This window comes from Arvicanthis niloticus, chromosome 7 (genome assembly GCF_011762505.2).
Source record: "Arvicanthis niloticus isolate mArvNil1 chromosome 7, mArvNil1.pat.X, whole genome shotgun sequence".
NCBI lineage: Eukaryota > Metazoa > Chordata > Mammalia > Rodentia > Muridae > Arvicanthis > Arvicanthis niloticus.
Window position 1 is genome coordinate 10541442 of NC_047664.1, and position 12619 is coordinate 10554060.

The 12619-nt window shown below is 38.2% G+C and overlaps 1 protein-coding gene across 31 annotated transcripts in view; it reads right to left on the reverse strand.

Annotated features, from left to right (window-relative positions):
• Positions 1 to 12619, reverse strand: part of Mlip (muscular LMNA interacting protein) — a 314951-nt gene that overhangs the window by 137178 nt on the left and 165154 nt on the right. For 22 of the 31 annotated variants that reach the window (XM_076937909.1, XM_076937893.1, XM_076937894.1 and 19 more), the window contains one exon: positions 2568 to 2723. The exons of 2 other annotated variants lie outside the window; for them this stretch is intronic. Coding sequence is in view for 27 of the 29 variants with exons in the window: in XM_076937893.1 (XP_076794008.1) it covers positions 2568 to 2723 (156 nt within the window). In the remaining 2 variants the exon portion in view is untranslated. Of the gene's footprint in view, positions 1 to 2567; positions 2724 to 10111; positions 10232 to 12619 lie in introns of those variants that run through there. 7 more of the 31 variants (XM_034508613.2, XM_034508611.2, XM_034508609.2 and 4 more) reach the window with 3 other exon arrangements.

Here is a 12619-nt window from a genome sequence, read left to right on the forward strand (position 1 = left end):
ACCTATAACACCGACACTGTGGATGAGGGGCTCTCTAAGTCAACCACTCCAGCCAAATAGTGAGTTCCACGTTCAGTGAGTTCGAGATCCTGTCTCAAAAGACGTGGAAAAGCAATTGGAGAAAACACCCATGGTCCATCACTGACTTCCACTCATGTCAACATGGACAAGATGACTACATGCCCATGTATAAAAAGATAAACAAATTTAATATAAAGTGTTTTTTCCAATAACATTATTTCATTTTGGACTGGAAATTTTCCATTTTTCCACATAATTTTCTATGAATGTTTAGAATGTGTACAAGACTAGGACTAATATAGTTTATACCAAGCTATCAAATATCTTTTTCTAAAATAACAGCCATAGGCAGATGTTGCTTGAAAATCTCAATGCCAATTCTTTGTTTTCATCACTATTCAGTGATTGTTTTTTCTTTAAGGCAACTTTTTTATTATGTTCAAATTAGTTTAAAAAAAATTAAGTCACTAAACACTAACAAGTTCAACTATGGTGTTTAACATGTGCTAGCATGTATGTATTACATGTAAAAATAAAGAGGTCAAATGTTGATTAAATACAACTGAATTTGAACAGGCAATATTTATTGCCACCCTACACTGTGCTCCCAATACTGATACAATCTAAATGACACGGGTGAACTTGTCTGGCATGACTTTCCATGTTTTTCTCTGTTCTTTTCTTGTGACATGTTTCATAGCATTTATCGCCACCTTGGGTTTCACCATATACTTTCTGTCTTTGCTTTCAGGTCTTCTTGATAATTAGTAAGTCCAGTAAGTTGTTATTATTCACTTGGAATATATGTCATGAAGTTGTTGAATATATAAAGAATAACCTCTTTTAACACCAAATTGTTTAAAAACTAGGAAGAAAAATCTTAAGCTTTTAGGTACTTGGTGATTGTGTGTGTGTGTGTGTGTGTGTGTGTGTGTGAGAGAGAGAGAGAGAGAGAGAGAGAGAGAGAGAGAGAGAGAGAGAGAGATTGACAAAGTTATAATCATAATAAGTACATGATTCAATAGAAATTTTAACCTTTGAATATTAGGTATATAATGTATAATATATATATGCAATCTACAGATGACTATCGTCATCCTGGGAAGCTTTAGAATCTGCAGCCAAGGCTGAATCACATAGCGACAGTGCTTTACCCTGTTCACAACACTAATAACAATGAGCCTATTACCACATTGCATGGAATGGGACACTATTGAGGAGAAACTTCCCAGAAGAACCTTATGTATCCAAGACTGCCCTGAAATGACTTGACTCTCTTTGTCTTTGAAATACATGATAATTCTGGCACCATGAAAATTTGGCTATATTTAGGTAATAATTTTCCATAATTCCAAGGTAAACCATATTAGCCCAGCCCCTCCACTTAACTCAATAATAACACAACACCAAGTTCCCTATCTCATACTGTTTATAATAACAAATAAAAACAGTATCAGATACATTTTAAAGAGACAACTTTTGCTCCAAAATAAACTTTTTTCAATATTGATTGATGTGTAGTAAGCGTACAAAGCAGTGTGTTTCACTGTGACATTTTCATACATGCATAGCTTGTTTTTGACAGTATCCACCTCAGTGAAACTATGTCGTATCCCCTTCCCCTCTCCCCTACCCCCTCACTGCCCTAATGCTCCCCTTTTACTTTTTCCCTTTTTCCAAGACCCTTTACTTCACCCCCTTTCATTTCTAGTACTGGCCTATTACACATACAGGTAGATATACAGCTTTATAGTGTACTTTATTACCTAATATCCAAAGAGTAAGATTTCAATTGAATCATGTATTTAATATAAATATAACTTTGTCAAGGACAGATGCTAGAATATTGTTATCTTTTTCTTTGCCAGGTATCAGACTCTTTTTATTTTTCACCAATCATTTTTCTGTGTAACTTTTTTCTTTTTAATACTTTAAAATACTTTGGAACAGTTGTATGAGTATAAATAAGGGTTTTCCATCAAACATACGAAGAAATAAAAGCCCTAGCAGCAAAATGCAGGATGTCAATGTTCCCAGAACTGTCCCAATTGGTATTATTTATTCACCACATATAAAAGCATCATCACATCCTGCTGGTTTCTCTTGGATTTCCTTTCAGAGTGAATTGAAGTATGTAATGTTTCGGGGTTTTTGTTTTGTTTTCAGATACTTTTGGGGAAGATCCCAGGAGGCAAAAATTGTCCTCTTGATAGTAGATAATAAAACAGCAACTCAGAAGAGTTGAGAATGATGAAGTGCACTTTGAGAAACAGATGTCATTGAAGCTAACTTTATATATATTATATGTACATAGGCATACAGATGGCAACCCTGGAGATGAAGCCCACGGAGCTCAGGAGAAGCTCATTCTCCACTGCAGAGCTAAACCCTCAGTCCTCATAATCCTATTTTTAACCATTCTTAGATTTCACAATCATCTTATTTTACACAGAGAAAATACACATTAATACAAATTCCCAAGTCATTATTATGGACAATTTTAGAATGTCATTCGAATTTTTAAAAGAAAAAAAAAACAATCCTACCCTATTTACAGTTTCTGGACTCTTATCAGTTGGTTCCTCGGGAATTTTAACAAGGAATTTAGAAGTGTCAGCCAACTGAATGTGGGTTGGTAGTCTTCTGAGAGTGGGGACAAATGTGAAGATCAGAGGTTTGGCTTCAGAATCTCCAGGAGAGACCTATGAGATATGTAATAAATTAGACTGTCAGCCTTGTCAAAGGTTTATCTTGACTTTATTCTCCATGTTCCATATTTATTTCATTCACTTTGATAAATTGCTTGCTGCCATGTGATGACCTGTACTGATACAAATAAAATTCACATAAGAATATCCATAGCACATGAGAACCCCCTTCAAAACTACCATGGCAGGCCAGACAGTAGTGGTGCACACCTTTAGTCCCAGCACTCAGAGGCAGAGGTAGGCTGATTACTGTGAGTTCAAGGTCAGCCTGGTCTACATAGGGAGTTCCAGTACCGGCAAGGCTATACAGAGATACTCTGTCTCAAGAAAAACAACCAACAAACAAGTAAAACTACCACAACAAGAAAAGCAGTCTGTCCTAGAGGGATCTTGCTGTGTGTGTGTGTTGGAGCAGAGAGTGAGCAGCACAAAGTAGCAGCCTGGAAAGCCATTCAGCTGAAGCTCACTGTGTCTCTACTGTATGAAGAGAGATCATTCTAACCACAGAATTTGGTCTGCTTCAAATGTGGCATCTATCCATTTAACCCTAAAGTGACAGGCTCAGAATATTGACTTAGGAAAAATAGACGTGAAAGAAAATTCCAATATGTATCATATTCATGTTAAGGTGTAGATCTGAAAGTGAAAGATGCCTGTCAGAATAGCAGCACCTGCTCTAAAGGATGCATGGAGTGGAAACTTCTAGTATCTTTGGAAAGTCAGTTATGTCAAATGGTGGTTTGGTGGGGAACACAGGTGAAAGGATGTCTTGCAAAAGCAAACACAGGAAAGAATGTTTTCCTGAAGCAGACACAGGTAAAAGGATGTTTTGATATAGTAAACACATGACATGGCCTGGGATGAAGGAGTATAAATATGACCCCCACAGACAGTGGGAGACAAGCACTGAGCCTCAGTTTGATTTGCTCTGCCTTGATATTCTTCTCTAATGACGCACGTATATTGGTTCCCCTTACATAACTGAACTCAACTTGTGATAACTCTGGCAGTGAGAAAAACTTACCCAAGAATTGCTCAGGAGGTTCCTGTGGTAGCTTTCCATTTCTAAGGCCTCACCTCAGGCCTGTTGGTGTTTGTCCCTGGTGTCTGCCTGCCTAGAGGACTGGTCTGCAGCTGCTGGATCATATTTGATGTTTGCTATGAGACTGAATTGCTGCCAAAGAAGATGAAACTCATCCCCAAAGAACTGTTGCTGAACAGGTCCACTTCCCCTGTATCCTAATACCTTTTCTCTTCCACTACCTCTGTTGGGTAGTTGGATAAAGGAGATTAAAAGTAGGTTGCAACAAATTTATGTCTACAGACGTGCCTTCTCATTTATTAATACTTAATTCATTTATAAGTAGTTTCATTAAGTGCTTCCCTTTGTGGCTCCAGGAGGAAGGCTATAATAGTGAAGAGGAAAGAGTCAGCACACTACTCCCAAACAGAAGAGGATATAGATACAGAACTAAAGGACCTGTGTTTCCAGAGCCCTGAGTCCCATACCTTTCCCCACCCCACCCCTCACCCCAGCACATCTGTCCTCCTCCATACTCATCAGCCCTGCAGTGATGCCTCTGCTACAGCTGGCACTCACTTGGGCACATTGCCTCATCCTTTGCTTATACAACAAATTCTAACCAACTTCAGGGACTGGCAATTTTACAATGGAAAAAAAAAAATTCTACTGTCATGAATGTGTTAGCCAGTGAAGGGAGAAAGGTAGTAATAAATAAATACGCAAAATATATAGTATTTCCATAAGTACTCTGAAGAGTTTCTATCAGGCTTTGTAAGGAAAAGTCCATGGACAAGAAAAATATAAACCTTTTAACAAAGTATAAAACCTTTTAACTAAATAACTACATGAAATGAGAGTTTATTCACTGAAATAAGAGACCAAATATTTTGAAGTGGTTTGAGGATAGAGTTCAAAACCAGAGGGAATGGGAGATGTCTCAGTGTCTAAGAACATACTGTCCTTGCAGAGGTCTGAGTTAGCATCCCACCTCACAACTGCCTGGTACTCCAGAGGAACCAACATCCTCATCTAGACTCCAAGGTACCTCTGCTCACACATAACAGAGCACACAGGCACATCGACATATACACATAATTTAATTAAAAAAAAAAAAAAGCAGGACTAGATGAAAAATTGAAAGATGCTTGAAGATACCAATAAAGAGCCAGCCAATTGTAAACTGGAGAGACTAGCAATCTAGCCAGCCCAGAGGAAAACCAGGCCTACGTTGTCTTCTGTGAGCCATTGTGTGACATGAATGTCATCGTTTTCAGAAAAAAAAAATAATAATAAGGTTATATCTGAATTCATGCCATGCATCAATTTTGACACTTTTTTAAAAGTATATATGGGTTAAAAAGAAAACTACCTAAGCATCGGACTCTTCCACAGTAATTGCATGTGCTCTATCTTGATCATTTTCAACACTGTACTTTGCTCTAGAAAAGTAAGAAGTGTTCCCACAAAAACAATAGTATAGAAGTTTGAATGACTATGGAGTCTGGGCTTTGACTTTGAGAAGATGCTCTAAGAGGAAGTCACTAAACATGTGAAGGGCAAATGAATATGAGGTGAAGGAGGAAGCTATGCAGTGTGGAGCTACAGCAGAGAAGACAGGACCCAGAGACAGCATGGTAGCACAAACATGAAAAAGTCAGAAAGTAAGGTCCAGAGTCCGGCAACATGAACACTAGATTATTGATTAGCGACATTCCTTGTGAGAATGAATCAGCTGAAGGAAACTGAATATCCCTGTGTTAGACTTCACCCATGTTCTTGAAAGATCTAAACTACTTGGTACTATTTATCCTGTGACATAATGTTCTGGTAACTGATGGACCCATGTGAGTACAATGTTTACTCTTTGGGGCATTTAAAGTATATGGACACCCTTCTGATTCAGCTTTTACCTTTTAATAGGTTCTTTTTGTCATTAGCCCTTTGCTCTTCCATGATTCTTACTGCACCAAATCTGGGACTAATTGGACTCAGAGACCAAAGTTCCATCCAGAACTTCAGGTAGAGATTTCCAAGAATAATTCTCCCCACCTTACTCTCTCTGCTTTCAGCCAACCTGACGGTGTCCTGAGACCCTGAAACTCAGAGTGACTTCAGAACTGAAAAGGAAGAATCATTCAACTGATCCACAAGAAGATTAGGAAAACAGCAAACAATGATTCAAATACTCATACAACAAAGATGTGACCAGATATCAATACCAAAAAATACCACAGAATTTTAACTCCATGCAAAAACATAAACAATCAAGACAATATGCCTCTTCCAGAATCCCACATACCTATTTTACTATACCCTGAAGAGGGGAATTTAACTGAGGATAAGACAAGAACTTCAAAATAGTTATTGTGAATATGTTAAAGGACTTTAAAGAGGATATGAAGGCTTGGAAATATAAACAAACAGTTGAATGAAATAATAAAAGCGATTAAGATATGAAAATAGAATTTAACAAAGAAATAGGATTACTAAAGAAAGACAAAACTAAAATAAAACTTGAAAGGGAAAACTCAAGAAATCAAACAGTAAGTTCAGAGAAAAGTCTTATCAACAAATTAGATGAAATATAAGAAAGAATTTCCTTTAATCCCAGCACTTGGGAGGCAGAGGCAGGTGGATATCTGAGTTTGAGGCCAGCCTGGTCTACAGAGTGAGTTCCAGGACAGCCAGGGCTATACAGAGAAACCCTGTTTCAAAAAACAAAAAAAAAAAAAAAAAAAAACCAAAAAAAAAAAAAAGAATTTCATGTAAAAAAAAATTCTTTATGAAAAGATCAAACCTACAAAAACAATATGGAGAGATAAAGAAGAAACTGAGGTCAAAGAAACAGAGAATGTTTTTAAATATCATAGAAGAAAAACTCCTAAATCTAAACAGATGTCTATCAAGGAGCAAGAGGCATACAAAGCATCAGATAGACATGACCAGAAAATCCCTGTGATACATAATAATCAAAATATTAATTGTAAAGAGCAAAAAAAGAATATTAAAAGCTGCAGGAAAAAATACCAAGTTATATGTAAAGTCAGACCTGTTAGAATAACTGCTGACATATTGATGGAGACTTCGAAAACAAAAATGACCTGGAAGATGCTCTACACACTCTGAAAAACCACAGATGCCAGCCAAACTACTACATCGAGCAAAACTATCATTCACAATAAAAGGAGAGATAAAAATATTTCATAAAAAAAGAAAGCTTCGAAATTACTTTTTGGCAATTTAGCTCTACAGAAGACACTAGATGGAAACTTCTAAAGAGAAGTCTAAAGAGAATGTTAACTATACTCAAAGAATAAATAATTCAGAACAGTTAACCAAATGAATTAAAAACAAAAACATCCACAACAAAATAATAGGAATTAATAATCACTGCTCAGAAATAACTCTCAGTATCAACAATCTCAATTCCTCAATAAAATATCATGAAATATCAGATCATATTAGAAAGCAAAATCCATCTTTTTACTTCCTCCAAGAAACACATCTCATCTTTAAGAATAGGCATCACCTTGGGTAAAAGGATGGAAAAAGTTATTCAGGTGTAGTTATTTTAATATTTGACAAAACAGACATCAAACAAAACTAATCAGAAGACCTAGGACAATGCATACACATTAAAGGGAAAAAATCAAACAGGAGATTAGGATAATTGCAAACAATTATGTACCAAATGCAAGGGCACCCAATTTCAAAAAGAAACACCACTGCAGCTAAAATCACATTGATCCTAACACACTGAGGGTGGATAGCTTCAAGACCTGATTCTCACCAGTAAATAGGGTTTTCTTATTTTTCCTTTCTGGCCTTCCTTTTTCCTTCTTTCTTTTCTCTCCTTTTCTTTTTCTGAGAGAAAGTTTATGAAGTTGTGTGGGTAGGGATGGGAACTGTCTTGAAAGAGTTGGAAAGTGTACTAATATGAACAAAATGTAAAATGAAAATTAAAAATTATTTGTCATTATCCTTTTACCATAGCTGTGTCAGAGTACACAAGTAGCGTAGCTCGTCATCTGAAAGTAGTACTTCACGTTTTGTCCTTAGTGAGAAGAAAGCTTAGATTCCTTACAAGCCTGGGAAAGGTCACTGGGCCGATCAACAACACATAATGCTACCGACTTCCTAGGTCTTTCTAGAGAGGTTTTCTTACATAGTTAATCCTGTCAGTGTCCTGCTAGGATGGAGAGTGGTATGAATAGCCGTACCACTGAGTACACAGTAGTTAAGATTTATTATCAGTTTGATCGGATTTTGAAATCTGTTAGGAGACAAACTGCAGATGTGACTATGGGAGTGCCTCCAGAAAGGCTTAACTGATGAGGGAGAAGGACCCATCTGAATAAGGGCAGCAGTATCCAGTGGACTGATGTTCCAAGCAAAACACAAGAGAAGCCAGATTGGTGACAGAATCCATCTTGCTTCTGCTTCCTGGATGACAGTGCAGTCTAGCAGGCTGCCTCATACTCCAGCTGCCTTGCCTCCCTGAACACGTTCAACTACACACTCAAACCACAAGCCAGAATAAACCTTTCCTCTCTTAAATTGCTTTTGATGAGTATCTGGCTACAACAAAAAATAAGTATCTATAGTAATTAAAATAGTTATCCTACCTTCTCCTTCGAACAAAATAGTCATTTGAAAGTTATCAAGAAAGAAGGGATGGTGTGTTGACCTCACCTCCAGATGCTTATTCTTGCCCTCATTTTCCCATGAAATGACTTGGTCTCCCTGAGGTCTATCCAAAGGAAATTAAATAGTTTTATATGAAAGACTTCAGTATAGCCTACAGGTGCGAAACCCATCAACTCTTAGTAAACTGCAAGTAGCCATACCTTCTAAAGCATATATAGTGACCAAAACTTACTTCCCCAGATGCCTTGCACAATTGTCCAGTTTAACTTGTCTTAAATCTCTAAAGTACAAGGTTCTACAAGGGATACTTTATACCTACAGTCTTTTTAAAAGTTGGTTGTTATAATTTTAGTGCACAAAAAAGAACAAGCATGAAAGGCAGCCAGTACATGGATGAACAAGATGTGATCTTCTCACAGTACGATGGAGAGATTTCTAAACATGAGTACATGATAAGAAAGAAGGCCACTGAATAGAAGCAAGATGGTCGCCTTTGACTTATGGTTATACTCTCCCTACAGGAACCCCAGTGCCCTCCCTAAGTGAAATATCTTCATCAACGTAGAAAAGCAATTGTGCGTCCTTATTTTAGTTGAACAAATACATGATATATATAGTATATATTTACTTATTATATATATATGTGTGTGTGTGTGTGTGATATATGATATATATTATATATAATCTTAAAAGATTAAAGGCTTACCTCCCTGAGTTACTACTGAGTAGAAATAAATTCAGGGATTAATTCCTGTCCAATATGCACACTACCAGAACATCAGGAAAAGGGCAACCCTTTGATATTAACTTCTAAGAAAGTACTACAAAATTAGCAGCCAGCTCTTTCACTGTGTCTATCTGGCACCTGTATTGTGTCTTACCAGAAATCTAAGGTTCACTTGAAAGGACCTTTTGATGGAATGGGATTTGAAGCTACACTAGCCACACTATGAAATATTCTGAAGAACCATGTAAGCCAGTAGACTGATGAATCCCTTGTTCAGAAGAAAAAAGCCATTTACCATTTACTGCACACTATGTGGCAGATCTAACGGAGTCCCAAAATGAATTGCTATGGTGACAAAAAAAAATCATTTTCCAACAAAGCAGAAGCGGATGCAAGTTAATGGCATTCGTTTCTTAATTGGCAATTAACACTTTCAGCTGCCAATGCCATTAAACATCTGATCTCTGGGAAACTATTTTAATAACAGAAATAAGAACTAAATGGATTAAAATAGTATCCTAAATTTGGCCTGAGATACCCCAAATTTGTAAGACTGACCCCTTCTCACTGCACAGGCTATAATGTGAGAGATGTTTTCACCAGTGCCTTACAGGCTGTATGCTCCTTTGCTCAGCTTCAGGCTGTGTGCTTTCGTTTCTTCTATTTCCCTAAAAGTGCCCCCCCACACACACCACCATGTTGACACCCGCAGCACGGAAGACCACTAGCCTCTTACTAAGAAAAGGCATCACAAGCATTCTAACATTAACTCTACGCCAAACATAATCCTTGGCATTTTCTTTGCTGAACGAGCATTTTGTCTTTATCGGTTGCCTGTTTCTCTAACTATAGATAACATCTCCTCTCAACAACACAGACAAATTTATCAGCACCCAGGTAGCTCACCCTCACACCCTCCGGCATACTCCAGAACATGGTGCCTTTAAAAGTTACTGAAAGCATTAAGCAAAGACTTCTTTTTACCTTGGGTGTGGTCTCAATGCTCCCCGCTAAGATGCAGGAGGTCATTTGGAAGTAACTGTTCCTGCAGTCACTCAGAAGTCCCTGTTCTGAAAGCAAACCAACGACTGAGGTGGGAAGAGAGCCTGTTACTAAACCAACACAGGCACACGCACGCAAGCTCCTACACACACACACACATACACACACACACTCGTACACATGTGCAGGCACACGCATGCACCCACATGCATATGTGCGCTCGCGCACACACACACACACATACAGATGGGAGGGGGGGAGAATCTAAAAGAAGACAGAGCAGATGCTTCTCCTAGTTGAATATTTTTTAGCTCCAAAGGATTTGTTTTGACAATTTTTACTTTTGGAACTTCACGAGAGGTCACACTGACTGCTAAAACAGGATCGGTGGAAGTGAAAAATTGCTACCTCTCTGTGTTTGCCCTCTTTTCCTTTCAGACTTGCAGTCCAATTATGTATTCTGTGAAGGGAAGAGAGAAGCCAGATTGGACAGCAATGAGAAGCTGATTGAAGGGCCCTGGCATCTGCCAGTTTCAGTGATTAGTTGACCACGCTCACAGAGAACATTTAGAGGCACAAACACACGCAAACACAGCGTCTAAATAAAGAACTGGAAAACAGTGATCATTTTGGAAAGCCAATCATTTCAATGACAAGTCCTTGGAGTGTGAACGGCAGTCGATGATATAGGAGCATCCGAGTGACTCAAGTTCTGCTGTTAAACAAAAGTAGCTCTAAGAAAGAGCTTGTTAGCAAATAGCTGTCAAAACAAAATTCCCTTCCACTCCACCATTTCCAGAAGATAGTGACTGTCCTGCCTGTCTACAAACAAGTCACAGATATTTCTCTCGAGATTGATTGTAGTCATCAGCTTTCAGTATTTCTGTTTTCTAAGCATTGATTTGTTTTCTACAAACCTATACTATCTATATTTGTCCATAAGCACTGGAAGATGTAGTGTGGAGGGAGCTGGTTATATACTGAATGCCATGCAGAAATGAAGGTTTTATTTCATGTACAGTTACAGCATTTAATATTTTCAACATTGTCAAGAGCCTGAACTTAGGACAATCATGAGCACAATGATGATTCAAAGTGATTCTATTAAGAAGCAGGGAAACTATTGCAAATAACTCTAGTACATTTGACCTGGAAAGGGTCAAATTTCTAAATGTATGAGCTGTTACATCACTAAAACACATATCTATCTTCTGACAACTACACTTACAGATATGTGTATCTGATGCCAAAAACCTTTCATTCTTACTGAGAATATATATAAAACTGTCATATAAATAACAGAGATAGAAACAGAAGAGAGTTCTAAAAGAAACGCCCATCCTATAGTCCTTGAATGTCACTGCACACTCAACCATTGGCAGCACCTTTAGAACTGTAGTTTCTGCTTGAGAGGTCCAGCAGTGGATTTTCCACACCTGCATTTTCAATTAGCCTCCGGGTTATATCCTGTTGCTGGAGTGTTGCTCTCCTGCTTCACTTCTCTGTTGCTCTGATAAGATAAGCATCATGACCAAAAGCAACTTGAAGATGAAAAAGGTTATTTGGCTTACACATCCCGATCCCAGTCTACCACTGAGGGAACTCAGGGCAGGCACCATGGAGGAACACTGCTTACTGACTTGCTTCTAGTCTCACATCCAGCTAACTTGCTTATACCTCTCAGGACTTGCCCAGGAGTGTCACCCCTCATAGTGGGCTGGGCCCTCTCATACCAGTGCACTATCAAGAAAATGCCATCAACACCTATCTACAGAACAATACAATGGAAACATTTCTCCAATTGAAATTTGTGTCTTCCCTGGTGATTCTAGTTTGTGTCAAGTTGACATAAACCAAACATGACAGTGGTATTCTCCTGACTGTTTATAAAGCCAGAAGAGCACAGACACTTGCTATGAAATAATTGCAAGAATTTGGCCTCGCGCAGAAGGGGAAATGGTGTTCTGTTGGATCTAGAAGAACTTATCTAGCAGAAGAAGATTTAGGGGAGCCCTTGTTAGAGCAGTAAAAGAAATAAGTGGCAAAAGTAGACAGGAAGCATGGAGCACAACAGAAGATCAGCTGGAGGACCTCGGAGCTGTTTTGAATGTCTACCCTGTGAATGTGAATAAGTAAAGCATTGCTCCGCAGAATCTTACAGTTAGATTCAGCTTGGGTAGACCATGCTTATATGCCAGGCACTATCCATGGTATGTTATTTCTCATGGCACTGTGGGTTTTTAACCCTCTAAATAACACAAGAGAGAATAAAGGCTCATAAAAGACCAGAAAAGTAGGTCAAATCTAGATCATCAAAGACTTTGAGTGTGTGTACTTCTATGCAATGAGCAAAACCTCAAAGAGTGCCTGCCATCAAGTCTTAGACATGCTCATCTCTGAAGTCTGTCTAGTCTATGGATCCTGGGCCCATGGTGTATAGTATTTTGTCAATGGCTCCATTTATTCTAAAAGAATAATACAACTCCAGTG